At 33.7% G+C, this 23,697-nt stretch overlaps 2 protein-coding genes across 4 annotated transcripts in view; one reads left to right on the top strand and one right to left on the bottom strand.

Moving 5' to 3' along the window:
- Positions 1-2,281, bottom strand: part of LOC144967069 (protein F37C4.5-like) — a 31,771-nt gene extending 29,490 nt beyond the window's left edge. The window contains exon 1 of one of the 2 annotated variants that reach the window (XM_078903879.1): positions 2,096-2,281. The gene's annotated coding sequence lies outside the window, so the exon portion shown is untranslated. The remainder of the gene's footprint in view (positions 1-2,095) is intronic. The other variant, XM_078903881.1, reaches the window with a different exon arrangement.
- Positions 2,282-2,356: 75 nt separating this feature from the next.
- Positions 2,357-22,068, top strand: LOC144967070 (small ribosomal subunit protein uS9m-like). Of its 2 annotated transcripts, XM_078903882.1 has the most exons (14): positions 2,357-2,512; positions 3,191-3,274; positions 4,264-4,367; positions 6,527-6,589; positions 7,574-7,604; positions 8,666-8,745; positions 8,977-9,062; positions 10,476-10,551; positions 11,021-11,146; positions 11,781-11,823; positions 12,882-12,987; positions 14,115-14,284; positions 20,575-20,653; positions 21,351-22,068. In XM_078903882.1, the coding sequence occupies exons 3-14, from the start codon at positions 4,272-4,274 to the stop codon at positions 21,361-21,363; spliced, it is 969 nt and encodes a 322-aa protein (XP_078760008.1). In that variant the 5' UTR covers positions 2,357-2,512; positions 3,191-3,274; positions 4,264-4,271; the 3' UTR covers positions 21,364-22,068. The 2 variants fall into 2 exon arrangements, with proteins under 2 accessions (XP_078760008.1, XP_078760009.1); XM_078903883.1 differs by lacking the exons at positions 2,357-2,512; positions 3,191-3,274; positions 4,264-4,367 and adding an exon at positions 6,106-6,182 and having other exon boundaries at positions 21,351-21,499.
- Positions 22,069-23,697: the final 1,629 nt, after the last annotated feature.

Here is a 23,697-nt window from a genome sequence, read left to right as displayed (position 1 = left end):
AAATTATTATGACTTTGTTTTTGTTTTCTTGGTCACTTAGATTCTGCCTACACAAAATATTGAGATGAGGCCCCTTACTGACATTCTTGATTAAGAAAGATTCAAATCTATTCTAATTTTTCCTGAAATGTCAGTGCCGTGGGGTTCCCTTGTCCTTGAAATAGGTATAACTTTGAATCTGAAAATTACATCTAAAACTTTGTGCTCTGCATGATGATGTATACTTAATCAGTTTTGTAACCCATGCACAAAAAGAATAAATAAAGACACCCATTTTCTCTCTATAATCATGTTTGTAACACTCAAACTATTGTTGTAGATGTTATGAACTTATGTGTAGGTCGGTCTCTGGACTTTTTCAAGCTGGTTTATGTGTTTTGTTTTGTTTTTAATTCTGGGTGCCCACAAACTACAGTTCTGTATTCCAAGTTTGGTATTATCAGTGTGGTATAGCATACTGGGTCATTCTGTTATGTATAGTATTTTATGTGCCTTCCTTCCAGTTTATATCCGGTAAATTTGAGTCCCCACCCATGTGGAAAGACGATTTCTTATATTATTTGAGGACAATCTTTTTAATTGTTTCACATTTCTCAACACTGTTGTTTGGATTACTATTTGATGTATTATATAGAACCTACTAATAATGATTATTTTCATTGTTTATTTTGCAGTATACAGCCTGAGTGTTAGTCTCGCTCAACACATATTTTCTCATTCATAGTTGCTTTTGTAATTATGATCATGATCCTCATCCCATTCATTGCTTGTCTGTCTTATCTATTTACAGTGCAGCCCCTGGATAATGACATGGCCCAGGACTAGGAAATTATGTCGTTATCAAGGGGTGCCGTAATTCTGGTGTTTTCTAGATGGCGTGATGAAATCTGCGAATACATAACAGTGTGAGAGAAAATACATCCCAACGACGTTAGAATGTGTATTTCTCCCTGGTTACAAAGGGTTTATCATGCTTTCACTCTGCAATTTGTATTGTTATCATTTTGATCATAAATAGTGCTCGAATTTAAGTGCCATCTTGATGCTCATTGTGAAGCAGAAAAATACTGTTTGTTAAGTTAAATTCAGACACCTCCTTCCACTATGTGGCATGCCCAGTTTTGAGAGACTTGAATTATATACGTTCACGAATGCACAAGAGCAGATAAAAGGCTGTAAAAGCCTACATAAATCTGGACTTATGTCATATCATATCATATCAATGCCATTAAACAAAGAAAAAGAGCTCAGCAGAAATTCTGTTTTGCCCATATCACATTGACTCAGCTCATAATCCTACTCACACTATCAGAATATGTACTTTTAAAATTATTTTTGTCCTGATTTTATTTGGACATCGCGTTAGTGTTATGTTGTTAGAATTTTTTTTTTCATTTATATCACAGTTACTTTGACTGACTTTTGTTACTTTTGAAGAGTTTTAGCTCTTTTCTTTTTAATTTCTATCTTGACTTCTAATTAATCCATGATTTTGTTTATCTCATCAAATATAGTGGGTTTAGACTACCTGTTGATAGTTACTAAAATCGTAATTTTGATTTGCATTAATTAAATATAATTAAAATTTTAAAAACAAACACACAAAAATGACAAAAACTATACTCCCCCGGGAAACTATTCAGACTAAGTCCAAATAATCTGTTGACTGTACATGTGCATTGGAATTTGAGTCTGAATAGTCATGGGAGACTATTCAGATTCGAGTCCGAATAGCCACAGCCAAAGAATAATTGAATAATTGCCTATTTATATATGACTAACACTAACAATAACGTCGCTTAGCAGTTAGCAGGGGACGTTTCTTTTCGGATTTGCGTGAAATGAAATTTGACTTTCTTCTTTTTTCTCTTGCAAAATAAAACATATTGTAACACAACACAAAGCACAGCACAGCAGATCAGTCTCCAGTAGACGATATCATAGAGACCAAGACCGGCACCCAGAAAGTAGAAAGTAGAAAGGATCAGTTCATCTGATTGCAGTGAAGTCAGTCTCCGGTGCAAGTGCAAAGATCTCCATCGGAACGATACAAAACATAATATTAATAAGTATTTAAGTTTGGATCTGAACTTACAGAATTTTTGTAAATCCAATTATATGGCTGGTATGAGTCGCAAACGTAAACTGCGTACGAGTGTCAGCAGAGACAGGTGAAGCAGTGCAGTTAACTTCCTGGAGTTAAAAATAGTAGCTGATGAATGAAAAGATGGTGATTTACAAAGCAAAGCTTACTTTCAGTCAGCTGGGTTCCAATGTAAACAAAAATGAACCGGATGTGAAGTACCGGCTCCTAAAAAATAAAAAGTGTGAAGGGAGCGGAAAATACGAACGGCGTAATGTGTAAATGTAAACTAATGTGAGGCGACAGACAGGTGTAGTCTGTTGGAATCTGAAAATCATGCACCCTTCGTCGCTTTCATTTTGCAAAATATGTATTTGCCGTTTAAATTTAATAAGAAACGGTCTAAAGATATTGCCTAAGAAACCAGAGGTAAGCATTCCAAATAATTTTTATCTGGTCTTTGAAATTGGTACCTGACTGTTGTTATTGTATTTTATTTCACTGACCTTCAACTTTGATTTAACGCTGTACTGTGATCATTCTCAGACATGTCTGCTAATAAAGAAAATTGAATATTGGCAGACAATGCCTGCGAATAACGATGGACGGTTATACACAGACACTTTTTTTGAAACTCCGCTCGTTTACTTTTAAACATTTATCCACAATCCAGAATCAGACGTACACGTACACGGTAACCGGGCACATAGCCTCAGGAACTACGTACACGGTAACATACACGGCAGTCTTGTATCACCATATTTCGCTTGAATATATTTGGTACGATTTTAACATGATATATAATAGACAGACTGGCGCCAAGTGTCAACAAATGACACAAGACCAGTGGGTCTTGGATTATCTAGTTGGTTGAAAGGGAAGGGGGGGATGGGTCTCGATGAACCCAAGCAGACCCCACTCAGCAAGCTACATTCAGGGTGAAACGAAGCCAATGCATTTAGTTATATCCCTATACCATGTGATGTTAGGATTCATTGACAGGCAAATATAAACACAAAAGCACACAAATTTTATATTAAAACTTTCTTAAATAAAGATGTCAGTGTATAAAAAATAAAAGTCATTTTTATTTATATCTTTTGGTAGATTTTTGACAGGTTCTACAGCACTGGAGCTGTTTATTCATCTTCATCTTCCACATTCATTCGTTGCATCATCTTCTTTTCTTCTGTCATTCTTCTTTCTTCTTCTTCTCTTCTTCTCTCTTCTTCTTCTTCTCTTCTTACTTCTCTTCTTTTCTTCTTCTTCTTCTTCTCATTGCATCTTACGTTCCTCTTGCTCTTTTCTTCTTCTCTTCTTTTCTATCAATTGTACTTCTTCTATCTTCTCTCTTCTTTCTCCTTCTCTCTTCTCTCTCTTCTTCTTCTTCTTCTTCTTCTTCTTCTTCTTCTTCTTCTTCTTCTTCTTCTTCTTCTTCTTCTTCTTCTTCTTGTCATTTTGACAATTTGGACAGAATGGTCTGAAAGAGAATAGACACTATTTGGATTTGAAATCAGTCCTTTTGCTCATTAATTAAATTGTGCTTAATCAATTAGCAGTACCTTACATTTAGAGTCTGTTGTGACAATTGTCAGGTTGTGTTGAAGTGAAAAATTCTCATGAAAATTATGTTTTCACATGATGTAAATAAGTTTTACTTCTCACAATACTATTTTCAAAATTGAAATCCAAACACTTTCAACAAAATAATCATGCAGCTAGATTGGCAAGTTTTGCCACAGCTCCATGCATTCCACATTCCAATAATGATATTTCCACATCCTGACTCAAGATCCTCATAGTTACAGCATGGTTTCCATCTAATTGGAGAGAAAATTGGGCACTCATGTTGAATGAGAAAAAGAAGAATGGACTTAAGATTTCTAATATTGCATCTGACAATGTTTTAAACAGATTTCCTTTGTGTTATTAAAATGGTCATAATGAGTGGATAATTGTTACATCTCTACTAATTTGTTGGGTGAGATACAGTTTATGATGTTGAAAAGAAAAAAAAGCCCGATTAGAATAAGATCAAATGTCTGATGGTCTTATGGAAACCACTGTTCTTGCATCATGCATCCACCTCTTTCCATAAACCTTTTAAAAAATTTGAATTTCTTAAATTTTCCAACATAATCCATGTGGATACTTTTCATTTTTTTATTTTTTTTATATAGATGAATTGATGACCTCAGAGGTAGCAGATTACGAAATTGGCAAAAGGCACTTGGCAAACATAATGGGGGAAGATCCAGATTCATTCACACAGCAAGATGTTGATGTAAGTCTTAGATGGAGACAAATAAATATAAATTGTATATATAGGAAGGGACATACATGATATATTTTTCTTTAATTCACTATTATATAATGTCTCCTTCTTAGCATTGATCCTGTCTTGTGTCAAGACAGCTCATGCTTCCATCATGATTCTATTTCTCGGAGCACATATGAACTGAAAAAGTGTTGCAAGCACTGTTGAACTTCTTGAAAAATAAACATCCTCATTGATCCCCGAAAGGGAAATTTGTGAAACTGAAGCTAGATTAGTTGGATACTTCTGTAACAGACTAACAAGAATAACTTTGTAAATGTTTCTTTTTGTTTGTTTGTTTTTTTTTGTTTTTTTTTTCAAATTATACAATTATAAAAGATAATCCAATCATCAATCCAGATATCCTGATTTTTATTTCACAACATTTGATTTTTTATATAGCACAATATCCACTAAACGTGATCAGAGTGCTTTACAAAGGGTCCCTGACCAACAGCAACACTTAACATGTAGAACGAGACATGACACCTGATAGACGATATCACAATTTTTTTTACAACAAAGACAATGCTGTTGAAGTCCAGGTACTCATTTTACACCTGGCAACAGTGAGAGAATGTGTGTAAAGAGCCTTTTCCAAAGACTCAATGATGTGCTGAGCAAGGTTCAAACCCAGGAACTTCTGATCCGAATGCGAGTGTCATACAACAAGACCACAAAGCTGCACATTGTTATGTTATGTCTTTCCCCCCCCCCCAAAAGAATGAAATTAAGTAAAAACCAGTTAAACCGAAATCCAAGGGACTTGTTATTCTATTTTGGTTTATTCACACCTCAAAAAGGTATCATAATTTTCAAGGTGTATTATTATTCCATTACACCCCATTACAACTGTTACCCAATGCGTTCTCTTGTATCCATTCAACACCACTCACACACCATCACACCCCATTACAACTGTTACCCAATGCGTTCTCTTGTATCCATTCAACACCACTCACACACCATCACACCCATTACAACTGTTACCCAATGCGTTCTCTTGTATCCATTCAACACCACTCACACACCATCACACCCCATTACAACTGTTACCCAATGCGTTCTCTTGTATCCATTCAACACCACTCACACACCATCACACCCCATTACAACTGTTACCCAATACGTTCTCTTGTATCCATTCAACGACCCTCACACACCATCACACCCCATTACAACTGTTACCCAATGCGTTCTCTTGTATCCATTCAACACCACTCACACACCATCACACCCATTACAACTGTTACCCAATGCGTTCTCTTGTATCCATTCAACACCACTCACACACCATCACACCCCATTACAACTGTTACCCAATGCGTTCTCTTGTATCCATTCAACGACCCTCACACACCATCACACCCCATTACAACTGTTACCCAATGCGTTCTCTTGTATCCATTCAACACCACTCACACACCATCACACCCCATTACAACTGTTACCCAATGCGTTCTCTTGTATCCATTCAACACCACTCACACACCATCACACCCCATTACAACTGTTACCCAATGCGTTCTCTTGTATCCATTCAACACCACTCACACCCCATTACAACTGTTACCCAATGCGTTCTCTTGTATCCATTCAACACCACTCACACACCATCACACCCCATTACAACTGTTACCCAATGCGTTCTCTTGTATCCATTCAACACCACTCACACACCTCTAATGAAACCCTCTCCACTTCACCACCAACCAATTTTTAAAAAACATGCATAAGCCTCGGCAGTCAGCGGCTTTGCAATTCTGAAAACCTTGGCAGTCAGTGAGTTAAGAAATATAGAATGATTGAGTTTAAAAATCTGTCTTGAAGAACAAATTGATCTCTTTTTTGTATTGATAAAATTCCTGCAAACTTTTGACTTAATATCACAAAATATATGTGGACATTATTTCATTTATCTATCTTGGTTCATTTTTTTTCCTTTTATCAAAATATAATATTATGACCATGTTTGCTTATCACGCATAAGTGATTATGATATTATGATAAGCTTTCTTGATTTGAATTTTTGATTTTGCAGAAGGCAATCCTGCTCATTGCAACAAGGGGACAACTGTATTCAATTTTCTAAAATTATCTCTTTTCAATGATCTTATTTTCAACAGAGGGCTATAGAGTATTTATTGCCATCAGGCCTGTTTGATAAAAAAGCAAGACCCATGCTAAAGGTAAGTTTTATCTGAAATAAATTGACTTGTGGTATCTCACTATTGTTTTCTTATTATTATCACCAAGGTCGACATTGAAACATTATCATTACTATTATTACCACCTTAATATCATTACGAACAAAACAACCATAATAACATTATCATCGCCTCTTCATCATTACTGCTGCTATTGACATAACATCACTGCAACAACATTCAGGCCTGTAAATTTGCCGGCATTTCCGGCAATTTCGCTCCGCCGGAAGAAAAAATAAATTAAAATACTTTTTCATTTTGTTTCACATCCTATTGAATTGGTAAAATTCTAAGAAAATTTTCCGGGAAATGGGGATCTTTGCTCATGTTATATTGAAAAAGCTTCGGCTTCAGGGGGGGGGGGGGGGGGGGCGTTGTCCCCCTGATCCCCTACCAGGGCTCTGCCCTGGACCTGGACCCAACATCTTGCGGATTTTCAGGCAATTTTTTCAAGGGGCAGATGCAGGCCTGAGCATTATCCATTCCATTACCAGCTACCACCATGCCATCATTATCATCACCACAACAACATTCGCAGAATCGTGACAACTAACACCACATCATCACTATCACCATCACCATGGCAAATCATAATGGTCAAGACCAGCACTTCATTATTTTATTTTATTTTATTTTTTTTTTTTGAGATCAAAATTGGATTTTTAAATGATTGATTTTCGTGGGGACACTGTTTAAAATTGTCTTTTATTTCTCAATAACTATCCACGCTGAAGTTAATTCAGAAATCATTTAATTGTTGTAAAATATCCTTAATGACAGAATACTTTACTTCTGGGCTAAAATTAACATCCTCTAATTTTTTTTTTTTTTACTATTTTTTTTCTAAAATGGAATTTGAGGATTTCACTATTCTTTGCTTAAACCATCATTTTATCACAACACAAATATTCTTTTGTAATAGAATATTTCAGTCCATAAACTTTCTTTTTCACTCCTATTTTTCAGAATCCTTATGAAATATTCCCGAAAAGGAAAGGTATTGTATTTTGTTGAAAATATCTTATTGTAAAATTTGAACATAGTCTAGATTTTTTAATGAGGTTTAGATATGATGGTTATGATTTGATTTCTATGCTTATTTCTAATTTCAGTCATAGGCTAAGTAGAAATTATACTTTGGATCTTAGGGTAACAATTTGAATAATTTTTTCTTCATTTTAGATAAAATCTATCACGAGAAACAAAGTTTTGCCTTGATTTCTTCAGTTCTGTGTATATTTTTGTAAGAAAAGCAAAGTGATATTGGATATTGTCAATGACTAGTTTGGTAATAAAATTTTCCCCAGCATTTTATTCTTTGGTATCATTATATTATTAACCCACCTGACACAGGCCTAAATGAGAACTTGTCATACAATATTGAAAGAGTGCTTGTACGATAAGGACGCATGACAGGCAACATGTACTATATGAGATGGAAATTGGATTCCATACAGCCTGCTTTTGAATAAAGGAAGTCTTACATGTTAAGTGTTACTGTTGGTTCACGGTTAGGGACCCCTTATAATGCACTTTGAGCATGTTTAGTGGATAATACGTTATATAAAAGCTCATATTTTTATATATATATATATGTATGAAGTATATTGAGAAGATATGGGATTGTCCCGTATAAAGGCTCATCATAGTAATTCCTAGTTTATTTTTATTTATTTAGTGATGATTATGGAAAATTTCTCAATATCTCAAAAAAGACTGTTTCGTAGTTTAGCTTCTCCTCTTCAAAAAGATGGATCTGAAGTGGTAGTACGATCTGAAAAATGAAACAAAAATTGCATTTGCTTCCGACCACTCCCGCAGGTCGCTTCCTTGGCCGGTCACAAAAACTCAATGGGTGGCTGATCGCCGATTCAGCCAGCGGCTCGTGGTCTCGCTAAACTGACTACTCAAAAAGTTAAATGGTTCTGCCCTTCATGATCCTTTAAAATGGGAGGGTTTCTTCATTCTAGTGTGACATCGGTGCTTCACCTAATTCCTTTTTTTTTAAAAAATTTATAATTATTATTATTATTTATTTTTTTTATCATTACTCTGTAGCGGCCCAGTTTGGATTGGATGGACGGCCATACCACTGGATGTACTTCACAACCTTGCCTAACTATTACAACGTTTTGTATGTAAGTTGTCAACTTGAGATGTTGGTTTTATATTTACCATAATATTGACCCATATTTAAGAAATATAAAAGAGTGATCTCTTATTTTGATAAATATCAAGTTGTATTTTTTTAAAGCTTTATTCCAGTAACTTGAATTTAAAATGTTGAAAGTGATGCCATAGCAATATTTTTCACAATCTTCAATCATAGTTTGGTGTTTTGATAGAGATTTGTCTTTGTTTCTTCGCAGGAAATTTCATGGAAATTGGAAGGCTTAAAATCCCTTGAAGACAAACTGAGATCAGAAGGAAAATTTGAAGAAGAGGTGAAACAATTGTAAGTGGTCGGACTTTTTGGTTGTTTGAAGAGCTGTTGTATTGAAACATCTGGTTGTTTTGTTGTTGTTTTTAACAAAAATTGAATTCTTTATATTATATTGTAACTTTTTTCATTTACTTGATTTCATCACTCACTGATCAACCATTATATTTTACTTAATTTCTGTATTTATAGAAATCTTGGTGAATTTTTATTTGTTTTGAATGTTTTTATGAAATGTGATGCATATGAATGATAAATAATTGTATCAGGTGCGAGAAAAAAAAAACCCAGCAAAGTTTAGAAGCCTGTAACCGCCGGACCTTAATAGTTGCAAGTCTGAAATTTCACTACAATCAAACTAATTTATTGAAATTTATGTACATAAATTTTCAGGAAAATAAATTGAAAAACAAAGTTGACGATTGTTTTAATAGACACTTTTCAAATTTGTGATATAGAAGATTTTGACATAAATCTCAAATTTTGATGTAATCTGTTGATTTCTCATGTTTGATTGTGAATAACATTTTTCCATGATCCAATTGATTTTCTAATGTCTTGAATAGTGATTTAATCCCATGCATTTCGAATTGACTCTTTTAATTATGTCTCTGTGTAAATCATTGTGCGAACCTTATAAACCTTGTAGGACATCATTAACCAAATTGCTGCAGTCAATTGGATTCAAGTCAGGACTCATTCGAGGCCATTCATCTTTAGAAATAAATCGAATGTCATTTTCTATTAAAAGTAATACTAATAATAATAATAATAATAATAATAATAATAATAATAATAATAATAATAATAATAATGGTGTGGGAAGTTGCCCCGTCATATTGAAAAATAAATGACCGATTGGGATAAAGTGGTACAGGGTCTGGAATACGTTTTTCATCTAACAATGTTATGTAATTTTGCCCATTCACTTCTGTGGTTGACGTGCCGATGAAATGTAATCATATCCGTCCTTGCCAAGTTCTTTCAGTAGACGCCATAATTTTTTATAATGGAAAACATGTTACTATCATAGTAGTCTTTCTAGTAAAATGTCTGATTTTGTTTGACCGTAGACATTATGTGGGTTTCTAGCGAAAGCTTACAACAAAACGCAAATTTAGAAAATTTGATATCGTTGTTTTTAAATGACTCTGGTATAACCGGCATAGTTTCTTAGCTAATAAAGGATTTTTAATCAAACTTGGCAAGTTGTTGCTTGAAAAATTTCGAATGTTTCTGATGACTACTTTGCATTGAAACAACGTTATACTTTTTTCCTTTTTTTTTTTCTCGCACCATATATATGGAGTTATATATATATTTTTTCCATCTCTTTTTTTCATATGTCATTTATCACTTTGTAACTTTTCTCATTTACTTCTCATTGATTAATCATTATATTTTCCCTTTATTTCTATCTATTTATAGAAACCTTGGAGGCAGCAAATGGTTATCCCAGAATAATGTTAAAGACAAACTTGTAGAAAATATACAAGATAAAGAGGTACCTATGGTGGTGGAGAGGAGAGAAGTTTCCTATTTCAAATGTTCCTTAAGTTTAAAAGTTTTTTACTTATCTCCTAGTACTTACTTTGTGGTGCTGCATTGCGGCTGATTCTCTGGTGATCTTTATTTTGATTGTTATAAGACTTGTTGTTATTATTGTTATTATTATTACTATTATGATTATGATTCTTCTTCTTCTTCTTCTTCTTCTTCTTCTTCTTCTTCTTCTTCTTCTTCTTCTTCTTCTTCTTCTTCTTCTTATTATTATTATTATTATTATTATTATTATATTATTATTATTAATGTTATTATTCATTTTCTTTTTTAAAATTAGTGTTGTTGTTGATATTGTTATAATTATTTTTTATTATGTTAATAATAATAATAATAATAATAATAATAATAATAATAATAATAATAATAATAATATTATTTGTACTGATTATAATTTTCGTTTCCCTCTTCAGTATAACCATTTTGTGGTAATGATGGAGCGTCTAATTTCTCATCCTTTGGCTTACAAGGAGGAAAATTTCATCATGGATTATAGAGTGAATCTCTCTGATTTCTCAATGAATTTCAAACCCCCAGAGGTAAGTTTTGGCTTGACTGTCATTGTAACAAAGAGTAAAATACTTTTATTTGGCAGCTTTCTTGTGAAATTTTCAACCAACACTCAACGTCTGCTAAAAAAAAAAAGCATTACTAAAACTCGTGTCCAGTATTGTGAGGAGAAGCAAACAGAGCTGGACAGGAAAAAAGAATAAATCATAGTATTAATAATAATCTTTATTGTCCAAACTGAGCATTGTTTACCTCACATGAATTGCCTTTAATTTGGACAATAAAGATTATTATTAATATTATTATTTATTCTTTTTTCGTGTCCACCTCTGTTTGCTTCTTCTCAAAATACTGGACACGAGTTCTAATAATCCTTTTTTTTTAAAAGCAGATGTTGACCTATATAAACTGGATCTTTAACATGTCCTATATATCAGGTTTCTCAATTTTTGATTAAAATTCTTTGTGAAAGTAAAAGTCAACCAATTGATAAGTAAGAATTAGTTATTTGCTTATTTGATTGGATATATGAATTTGTCTGCCTTTTTTCTAAAATTTTGTTTTGTTTTTGTTTTTTTGTTATATTCGCGGAGAGCAGCATTGTTGGTTTGATATCTAGATTTGAATTATTATTATTGTTTTTTTTTTATGTGTTTATTTCAGGCAGAGGTTGATTCTGATGGAAGGTTATACGTACAAACAGAAGGTATATTAATGTTGTTTTCTCAAATCGTAATTAAATGTTGAGTTATCTTTTGTTTCAAATAAATAATAATAATAATTATAGTAATAATAGATCTTTATTGTCCATAAATATGACAAGTTGTCATTTAGTTACACTTGTTTTAACGTTAAATGATAACTGTAACATTGAACAGATATTTCACTCCTACTTATTTTCTTAATGGCCAAGTTATAAAATTTAGTCAATGAAAAATGTCAATATCTAACCATTTAACCCCGTATTGGGATCTAAAACAACACCAATATCAGAATATTTAAAAACCCACCAAATTTCAAATAGCTAGGACACTATAATCTCTGTTCTCTTTTTGGGAAATATAGGTTTTCCAATGAACATTTATATATATCATCAATAATCACCCATGTCTCACCACATAGTTTTCATGATTAATTGAATGGGGGGCAGCGTGGCTCAGTGGTAAGGTCTTTGCTTTGTACCCAAAAGGTACCGAGTTCGATCGCCCGCTGCTGCGCTGTGTGGCCTTGAACAAGTCACCTCGCCCTAGCCCAATTTGCGGCTGATGCATGGATTATTCCAGTCTTCCCTTGGAATAGATCCAAGAGACAAATTTCCCCTCTGGGATGAATAAAGGGAATTTTTTTAATTTTTTTATTTTTATTTGGTGTATATGACACTGGAGCAAACATTTTGTAATCTACATATTGATGGTGAAGCAGTGAATGTAGTCGTGAACAAGTGAATGTGGTGGTGATATTTTGTCCCAGGGCAATGTCGATAAGTTCTGATTTACAATACTGAAGTTATTTATTCATTTCTAACATAATTTATGCTTGAAGAATGTAATCGTAAAGTACCCTTGGAGCATGACATGCTATAGGGTTTAGTGATGATTCAATGAGCGTGTTCATTGCGTCTTTAGTAAATATTAACTTACTTACTTACTTATCCGAACCAGCGACCACCTGAGCTCCAGGCCTTCGGTCTAGTAAATATCAACCAAAAACAAATATACATGGATGGAATTGGAGATAAATTTATAACTTATTTTCCATGTTCAGGTACTCGTAAATCAAGCAAGGCCACAGTGAAGCTTTATAAACCAGGAACTGGAACATTTACCATCAATGGCAATGACTTGCGATATTTCAACAATTTTCTTTACAGGTTTGAATTTCTGGGGTTTTTTTTGTTTAATTGTTATATGTTTTATGAATTTGACATCAAAACAAATCACTTAGGTCATTTTTCTTCATGCAATCATTACTTTATACAGCACCTTGTTTTGAGATAAGAGAAGCTTGTGTCATATTGTTTCTTTCTTTTCCACCTGTCATTCCTTAATTTTACTTTTTTCTGGCTTTGCCTGATGGTTTGGGACTTTACTTTAATGTTTTTCCAACTCAAACTCAAAGAAGTCCTTTGAGGAAGAGTTTCTGGGTGGGGTTCCTGACCTCCCATAGTGGGCAGGGGGGTACATACTGTATCTTCTATCCCCTTATAACTGTTTTTCAACATGCTTTCTGTCTTTGTCTTGGAATGAGATTACTTGATTTTGTTCTGGCCCTGGCCGGAATCCTAGCTGGGAGGGAAACAGTCAAATGCATAGTTATTGTTTTGGGAGATGATATTTTTTTTCCTTGTAAATCATCTCTCTGTTATGTATTATTATATGTTATTTTGACTGTATAATGTAAGCATTTGAGTGTGTTCCTCTTTGTTGGATTTTGTGCTTGTGTCCGGATGAGACTTATAGGTGATCTCAAACTAAGTACATTGGTGGGATGCTCTTGGAACCTACATCTGATCCCTATTTGTCCCCAGTTCCCCTATGTCTTACTTTTTCTTGGGTGCTTTAATTGTAATTCTAGAACTTTTTACTATCCCATTTTCTTCCTTTTTACTGGCGCTGATATGACCTAAATGTGTTGCAAGCGCCGTAAAACTCTTAAAAACAAACAACAAAACAAAGAAGTCCTTTCTGTCTGATGAAAAAAGTGCAGCAAGTGCTCTCAAAATCTCAAATTCATACTTTTCACAGTTTAACATTTGATAGATTCACTCTGTTTTTCACATTTGATACTGCATGTGTTTGTCATCATTGTATTGAAACATGAAATTGAAAAAAAGTAATCAATTATTTGAATATAATTAAATTTTTTGATTTTTGTTATTTTCAATTCTCCAGAGAGACATTGTTATTTCCCCTAAGTCTAACTGAAACATGAAATTGAAAAAAAATTAATCAATTATTTGAATATAAATATTTTTTTTTGATTTTTTCAATTCTCCAGAGAGACATTGTTATTTCCCCTAAGTCTAACTGACCTTATCGGTGAAGTAGACGTCGTTGCCCATGTGGAAAATGGCGGGCCCGCTGGTCAGGCAGGGGCGATAAGGTATGCTGTGTCCACAGCACTGACGGCGTTTGTTAGTGATGATATGAGAGAACAAATGAGACTTGGTAAGGTTTGGACTATTTATATGTCATAAATGTGACCCTTCGCTTCAAAACGGTATTAAGTCGGGTTGGTAAAGATGTTGAAAATTGAATTTATAGCCAGAAATATCAGACTTGTTTATATCATTTATTGAGGAGAATGGATACCATATTTTAGGGTGCTGATGCCAACAATTTATACTTTTGACCAGTTTAACATTAAATTCGGCTTTTAAGCATTTGGTTCGTTCCGACATAATACCGTTTTGAGACGATGGGTCACAAATAAAGAATACCCTTTATTTAAAATCTTATAAGTTGATTGTGAAGAATTTGTAACTTTGATCATTGTAAGTTACAGAAGCAACACTATATTATTTACATTTATCAGTGTATTCCAGATAGGTTTGGATAATGTGATTTATTTTATTTTTTTTTTTTTTTTTTTTTTGCATGCTGAATTTTTTAAAGTCCTAACAGTTGTGCTCTTTGTTATTATTATGAAGGTTTTCCTTACAGTAATCATCGCTTTTGTGCACGGTGCTTGGGAAAGCTGAAAAGCTTGCAGTTACCTGATCGTGCAGTAATCCAATATGTTAAGGGAGACAGTCCTTGCTGACTTTAAGGGCGTCAAAAGTCATAGTGTATCTCCTCTGATATAAATTGTTCAAAATCAAACTGTCAAATGGGAGTTTTTTAAAAAGGAATTCTAGACTATAGATCAAGCAATTTAATTTTTCCATAATCTCCAAATGACGGATCTTGAAACAAAGTATCTCTCTGCAGTTTTTGTAAAGTGTGTAGACTGCTTCCAACTCGCCTTTGATTTTTTTTTGTTTAATATCGATAGTGATATTCTTTTTCTTGGCTGCCATTTTGTTGATAGTTGAACGATTGAACATGAATTACAAAGCTCATAATGTTTATAACTTTTACCGAAAAAGTAATTGAAATCTGATTCATTGCTTTCAGTTAATCATTAGGACAACACATTTGGTACAGCCCACATATGCATTTATTAAGCACCAATCAATGCAGTGCGCCGCGGGTGGTTGGATGGGAGCATCACCCTTGAATCATATACCTATGATGTTCGCATGGGTGTACGATCCGATAGTGATGTCGTTTCTTCTTCTCTTTACTAGCCTATCCTGCTTCTTTGGTTTGTGATTGTATTTTTGACAGGGGATATTTTTTTTTCTGTAAATCTTCTGCCTATTTGTTCTTGGTTATTTATAATTTAGCTTATATCTTTAGGTTATGATTTTGATTTACATTTGTACTATTTTTGTTAGATTGCTTGTTTTTTTGTTTCAGCGGTCTCTCATATAACCTCATTTGTGTTGGAAGAGACCTAAAGCAATAAAGAAACAAAAAAAAATGCAATGCGCCCTGCACTTCAGCCAATTGCATTAATGACACGCGACAGTTTTCACAATTTTAAGTCTTGACACAACACATTCCTCATAAACCAATTAACGTTTCGACCCAGCGTAAGCTTGCAAGGCCAAATATGTTGCAATCGTCGGAGAGGTGCACACTCTAAATAAAGTTATGACACCTTTCCTGGCCTTGCAAACTTGACCTGTTTCAACTGCGTTGTAGATGTCATCAGGCGAGTATTATTTTAACAGATCAGGGCGTTTAGATGAGATCCATTGTCGATAAAGTGCATGCAGTTATGAAGACTTATTACATAAGGAAATAGGATGGTTGAGTGGTGTAATCTCTCACTAATGGATTATGACACCTCGTATGGCCTGGCGAATGACTGAGACTCGCCATGTGTAAACTCTCACTAATAGATTATGACACCTCGTATGGCCTGGCGAATGACTGAGACTCGCCATGTGTAAACTCTCACTAATAGATTATGACACCTCGTATGGCCTGGCGAATGACTGAGACTCGCCATGTGTAAACTCTCACTAATGGATTATGACACCTCGTATGGCCTGGCGAATGACTGAGACTCGCCATGTGTAAACTCTCACTAATAGATTATGACACCTCGTATGGCCTGGCGAATGACTGAGACTCGCCATGTGTAAACTCTCACTAATAGATTATGACACCTCGTATGGCCTGGCGAATGACTGAGACTCGCCATGTGTAAACTCTCACTAATAGATTATGACACCTCGTATGGCCTGGCGAATGACTGAGACTCGCCATGTGTAAACTCTCATTAATAGATTAAATAATAACGTGAAGTTGAATGTAAGCTTCAATTTAATTACAAAAACAGATCAAATGAACGTTTCGGGTTTCCCCTTTATCAACAAAACAGGATGAATGAAACACTACAGATGAATGAGATGATGTGGTAGTGGCGTCGTTAAGATGAATCATATTCATCCTGTTTTGTTGATAAAGGGGAAACCCGAAACGTTCATTTGATCTGTTTTTGTAATCAAATTGAAGCTTACATTCAACTTCACGTTATTATTTATTTCTTCGAGCTTCGAGCAGCAACATTTACATTACTAATGGATTATGACACCTTGCATGGCCTAGCAGATGTCTAAAACTGTGTAAACTCTCACTAACGTTATGATTGTGACACCCGCATGGCCTGGCGAATGACGAGGATTCGTGTAGTAACGTGGAATTAGCCTTTGTAACAACATTATGGCATTATCGCATGTCCCCGATAAATTAAGATGTGTGAAAGTGAGTTTCCTTTGCCATTGATTTACACTGGTTGTAAAAATATCAGATGAGAAAAGTAGGAGATGGTCGAAGCAGAGCACGCAGTTATTCAAACCTTTGGTGCAGTTATGGAGACATATTATATAAGAAAATGACGTCTAACTTCTACGTCATGGCACAAGACTGAAGGGCTAGAGCTCAGGTGGTCGCTGGTTTGGATAAGTAAGAAAGTAATATAAGAAAAATTTCTGTCACCCAGGAATAGCGTGCAGAAAAGAGATAACTACTGTATTTACATCATCAACAAGTTTCCTAAGGACAAAATCTATGTAATGAATCAAGTTTTGTGCGGCTAAAATGGACAAAATCCTGTTAAGTCCTGGGTACAGGATCCTAGACCTCTTCTTTGATTTATTTCTGTCCATATCAGAAAAGCAATATAATATCTACATTTATCAGTGTATTCCAGATAGGTTTGGATAATGTGGTTTCTTTTTTTTTCTTTTTTTTTCCTTTGTGCTGAATTTTCTTACGACCTAACAGTTGTGCTCTTTGTTATTATCATTAAGGTTTCCTTGATTACATTAAAATCATCAAAAAGTTTCCTAAGGACATAATCTGTGAAATGAATCAAGGTCGCATGTTTTGGACAGCTAAAATTTACAAAATCCTGTTAAGGTCTGGGCACAGGATCCAAGACCTCCTCTTTGATTTATTTGTCCTTATACTTTTTAGACATACTGATAAGTTTAATCGTACCGTAGTATTGTACTTTTTTTTTTAAAACAAATGCATTTAAACATTGTGAATTAGCGATTTTTACAAAAAATGACTGGTAGTGGTAGCTTATTGTTTCAAATGTCATTAATGTACAGAAGATGGCTATTTTTGAACCCACAAATGACCCAGTAACAGGGCAAAGCTGTATAATAATATTTGTACACAGTGGCGGTTCTAGCCTATTTATAGTGGTCGGGCAAAGATGAGTCGGTCATATATATATATATATATATATATATATATATATATATATATATATATATATATATATATATATATATATATATATATATTTTGTTTGTTTTGTTTTGTTTTGTCTTGTTTGTTTGTTTGTTTTGTTCGCCTTAAAAAAAATTTATTTCAACCACAAATAATCACATTCACAATGCAATGACAATACCAGTAGATTTTAATTATTCCAAACGTAATCAAAAATGAATCACGAAAGAGAATACAACAAAAAATTAAAGCGAAGAGACATAATGCGACAACACCTTCACAATACAAGTCCATCTCGTTCACTCGAAAAATTAAAGAGATGCTTTAATCCCTCAACTGCGAGATTAATATTTCTGTTACATTACTGGTTTTCAGTAGTACGTAGTAACTGTAAAGTTTTTATCGAGAAGCAACAACAGCGATATGACTCGAGTTTCATTCAGAGCTCAAATTGCATAATTTTACTGCTCTCTTGGTGGTTAGAATGATTGTGCCGGTGGTGGTAGTGGTTGGAATAGTGGTAGCGGTGGTGGTGGTGGAGGAGGAGGAGGAGGAGGAGGAGGAGGAAGAGGAGACGGTGAGGGAGGATGTAATTATGGTAGTGGTTTTGATGGTGCTGTTGGTTAGAATGATAGTTGTGGAGACGATGACGGAAATTATATGATGATGTTGATATTGTTTTTATTTCTATTGTAGTACTTGATGTTAATGTTGTTGTTGTTGTTGTTGTTGTTGTTGTTGTTGTTGTTGTTAATGATGATGATGATTATGATGACAACGACGATGTCGTCGACAATGATGATTACAATACGATATTACAAAGTTTATTCAATCTTAGGCTTTCGCCAATAAATCATAAAATTTGATGACAACATAAATGAAAGTGAAAAAAAAAATGATAAATGGAACCAAACAATAAACTGATACCATTAATAACCACACAAAAAAAAACAACAAAAAAAAAAACCAAAAAAAATTGTAATACCACCAATACGTACAATAATAATAATAATAATAATAATAATAATAATAATAATAATAATAATAATATTAATAATAATAATTATTATTATTATTATTATTATTATTATTATTATTATTATTATTATTATTATTATTATTATTATTATTATTATTATTATTATTATAAATAATAATAATAATAATAATAATAATAATAATAATAATAATAATAATAATAATAATAATAATAACAAATGATAATAATAACAATAATAATACGAGTATTACCATCATCATTACTACCACGACCAACATAATTACGTTTCCAATCAGTTTTTCTCGTTTTTTAAAATTTGATACCTATAATAGACGAAAATTCCGGTGATTTTGTTAAAGGGTAGTTAAAATATCTACGATTTTATTAACCCTGAAAACTACGATTTTTATTTTCCTATTTCAAGTAGGCAGGTCTGCTATTAAGTATGAGTTCCATAGTCAAAAAAAAAAAGACAAACAAAAACAAAGTTTATTTAATCTTAGGCTGTCGCCAATAATTCATACAATACAATTAAGACAAAATATTGCTACTAATCTCTCCTCATGCATTCGTTAGACGATAACAATAACGACCGTGTTATCTTTACTCCTTACCCAACCAACCCCTAGCTTCCCGCCTCTTCATCACGAACTATCTTATGTATGTATTAGCTTTAGGACGGGCAAGTACGGAATCTGCCCACCCTTCCTTTAAACGTATCTATTTCCTCTTAGAATTCAACTATCTCTTTTCTCAGAAGAGTATTTCTCGTATACTAATTCAATTGTTGAGAAAACCAAAATGGTGGTTGTATTTTATAATATTTATTTAGTCGTGACCTTTGAATAAAAGTGTTTTGTTTTATAGAGGAAATGCAATAGAAAATTACATTGTTTTGCAAAAATATTTAGTATGGCAATAAAAATACAGCGGTAATTACTTTAAGAATTTGAAGAAAAAAAAAAGAACAAATTAATTTGTTAAAAAAAAAAAAAAACAAAAAAAAAAAAAATCAAATAAGAAAACAATTTAAATAAATGAGTTTTGAGAAGCACTAAAGAAAACGAGAAAAAAATAATTTAAATGGTTAAACAAATATATAAAAACAACACAAGTTAATACTAAATTGATATATTAGTAAATTAATAAATTAAATTCAATACTGGAATCTTCCCAATGTCATTACATCAATGGTACCAGCACAAGTAAGGCAATAAATTAGAAAAAGTACGTTTGCCAAAATCTGCATTTAGTTTATAAGGTGGGCTCATTTGAATTAGCCCGACCTAGTACTAGAGAGGCCAGACAGCAAACTCGGAGTTCAGCGTCAGGCGACGTGACGATGGGATGACGATGTGGGCGGAGTGGAGTGGTTGGGGAGAGGGGGGGGGGGGGGTGATTAAAAAAAAAGAACAGGAGCGTATCCTGGTTTATGTATTACGGGGTGCATGGTGATTCTCAATCTATCAAAAATACACACAAATTGATTTCAGTACGAAGTATCAAGTTTAAGTACTAACTTTTGAAATTATCTAATTTAAATTAGATTATTTCGGACCTGGTAATACAGCATATAACTTGAAAAAACAGGCTGGTATTTGCCCACCCTGCCCATTATTACCAGCCGTCCCTGTTTGTACATATTATCTTATTTCTCATTTAGCTGGTTTACTGACTAGAGATCCACGAAAACGGGAAAGGAAGAAAGCAGGACAAGAAAAGGCGAGGAAGAAATTCACATGGTCAGTATTTTTTTAAATTTTGTACCCAGCATTAGCAGAAAAAAAATGTATTGACTTGTGTCCCTTTGTGTTTCAAGTCACAAATATGTCCTAATGTTATTTTTAAATATGAGATCAGTTCCTGAACTCTTTGGTATCCAATCAAATTTCGATATTGAGGGATGTTAAAGTTATTTATTCCCAATGTGATATAAATCACAAATGAAATTTTTTTTTTTTGTTTTTTTTTTTTTTGCATCTGGCAAAAATAATTAAGTATGCGACAGAGAAGCTATTATTATAATGAAAAAAAAAAAAATTATTACTTGGATCATGGGTTTTTCTGTCAGTAAAAATGTGTCAATAAGAAAAATAAAAAATCTTCGAAAATTCTGTCAAGGGGCCATTTTCCTTGTATCCTCTAAAAACCGTTTCTCGTCTAGATTAATATGTCACTTCTATAAGGCCTCATCTTCTTCTAATTTCTGTAGATAAATACAGTTTAGACAGTATGAGGTTAAGAGTATTTATACAATTTCAAGGCAAGGAACGATGTTCAATTTTACTCGTGAAATGGGGATCATGCTGGATTACACTTTTTCTTCTTCCAAATTATGCATACTCTCAACTGTTTATAGTCAGGAGTGACAGGTAATTTACTGTCTGTTCTATGACGTATGTTAATATATCTTTATCATTTTTTTTTTTACAATTGCAGGAAAAAGAGATGATGTCAAGGTTGGGGATGTGTGAAATGGCAAAGTGTGTTTTCTATTTGTCAAGTTTTTGCCGTATGACTTGATGATGAAGATGAGAAATAAGGGATATGAAAAAGTGCCAGATGAAAACAGAGAATAAAAATATCAGTGTCAGAGATCCAATTAGTATAATACCCATTGCCAGACTGAGAGAGATAGAGAGAGAGAGAGAGAGAGAGAGAGAGAGAGAGAGAGAGAGAGAGAGAGAGAGAGAGAGAGAGAGAGAGAGAGAGAGAGAGAGAGAGAGAGAGAGAGAGGGGGGAGGGGGGTTGGTGGGCAGAGACCCTAGCCATTGAGCTATCCAGCCACTCAAAAAAATGGCTTTCATACTGAGTACCTAACATGCAGACTTTGCTCTCAACCACTGAGGCGATCACTGGAAAGCTGACTCGCCTAACCTCTGGAACTTTCACAAAGAGCCAGCAATTAAGCCATGCACTTTTCTCTGTATGGAGCAAGACAAAATGTTACCTTAAATAAAACACTCATGGAATAGGTCTGATATTGGGTTGAATACAAATTCAGAAAAAAGTGTGACACCTCCCATATCCTTTATTTCGCATCATTATTGATATAAGTGCCCGCTCTACACTTTTTCTGACTTTCTATGATTTGATGAATGAATTTTTAAATAATTGTGTGAAAAAAAATTATGAAATAAAATATTGAAAAAATTATTTTTTTTGGTCTGTTAATTTAATCTGAACTCCCGTGTAAGTATTGCTTCAAATGTTCACCTTCAATAATGACCAATTTTATCATTGGTGTGTTATAGGTTACAGTCTGCATGTTTCTTGTTGGAGATAAAATTATTTTAACATCACTTGCAAGAGCTATGTGTTAGTTTGAGCAATGTTGTTTTGTTTTTGTTTTTTAAGGGTTTTACGGCGCTTGCAACACATTAAGGTTATATCAGCGCCAGTAAAAAGGAAGAAAATGGGATAGTAAAAAGTTCTAGAATTACAATCACAGCACTCAAGAGAAAGTAAGACAAAGGGGAACTAGGAACAAAAAGGGATCAGATGTAGATTCCAAGAGCATACGGCCAATGTACTTAGTTTGAGATCACCTATAAGTCTCATCCGGACACAAGAACAAAATCCAACAAAGAGGAACACACTCAAATGCTTACATTATGCATTAATAATAACAAATAAATAATACATAACAGAGAGATGATTTACAAGGAAAAAAATATCATCTCCCAAAACAATAACTATGCGTTTGACTGTTTCCCTCCCAGCCAGGACTCCGACCAGGGCCAGGAAAATGACCAAGCAATCTCATTTCAAGACAAAGACAGAAAGTATGTTGGAAAACAGATATAAGGGGATAGAAGACACAGTATGCACCTCCCTGCCCACTATGGGAGGTCAGGATCCCCACCCAGAGTTTGAGCAATGGAACATTGTCATCATAACAACGGAGATTATACAAACTGTGTATTTACCTGTGTTTATCACAGCAATAATCACTAATAATCCTCCCAAACGAAACAACTAAACATCCTATTGAATGCCTGATTGAATTTGACCAGGAAAATGACGTCGGAGTTATTAATTTTAATCCCCAATAAAATCAAAAGTATTCCATATTTAACATCGCCAGAGAAAATGAAAGTCAGACACAAAAATATATAGCACACGATTTATTCTTTAAAAAATCATATATCACAACATCAAATAATGTAACATTAAAAAAAGAAGAAGAGAGCCCCACATTGTGTCATAATATAACTTATCAATAGAATGTGTTTTATACTTTGACATAACATGAAAAAATGAAAATACATCAGTTTATAGGGAAAAAATATTTAATGTATACATGTGAATCTTGGTGAAATAAATAAGTGATGCAGATAACAGAATTGGACCTACATGTTAACTCACTCAATCCTACAAATTTTTGCTACTTTTCGAAATTAGAGAAAAGAAATGTATTACAAATGAGCATGTGATAGATTCATTCCACTACCATGAACATGCAAAAACTAAAAACATTGGCTTTGATACTATACTCGCTATAATAATTTGTCTTAGAAAAATGTAATAAATAAGCATGGGGGGTAAAAGTAACCCCGGGTAAACTACGGGTATAGTCGGTGTTAGGGTTGAGTGAGTTAATTCTATTCTGTAATCAATATTGCGCTCTAACAGAATATGGTTTTGCCATGGACATTTATTATTGTCTCACTCAAATTTAAAATATTCGTTTGCTTTGGTTAAATTTAATTTGGGTCAATTTGTTAAGTCACTGGAACTCTTAATTCAAATTCAATCATCAAGTTCGACCAAACACCCTATCACG

Source organism: Berghia stephanieae, chromosome 3 (genome assembly GCF_034508935.2).
Source record: "Berghia stephanieae isolate SIO BIC M18660-M18661 chromosome 3, UCSD_Bste_1.3, whole genome shotgun sequence".
In the NCBI taxonomy this organism is placed as follows: domain Eukaryota; kingdom Metazoa; phylum Mollusca; class Gastropoda; order Nudibranchia; family Aeolidiidae; genus Berghia; species Berghia stephanieae.
Note: the sequence above shows the minus strand (reverse complement) of the source record. Positions and strands in the feature narration are given on the sequence as shown.

What these genes read in the sequence shown, in the direction of transcription:
- LOC144967070 (XM_078903882.1), top strand. Translation starts at nt 4,272, where the DNA reads ATGACCTCAGAGGTAGCAGATTACGAAATTGGCAAAAGGCACTTGGCA. An exon ending in AATATTCCCGAAAAGGAAAG is followed by an intron (nt 7,605 to 8,665) that starts GTATTGTATTTT and finishes ATTACTCTGTAG; the next exon opens with CGGCCCAGTTTGGATTGGAT. An exon ending in GAAGAAGAGGTGAAACAATT is followed by an intron (nt 9,063 to 10,475) that starts GTAAGTGGTCGG and finishes ATCTATTTATAG; the next exon opens with AAACCTTGGAGGCAGCAAAT.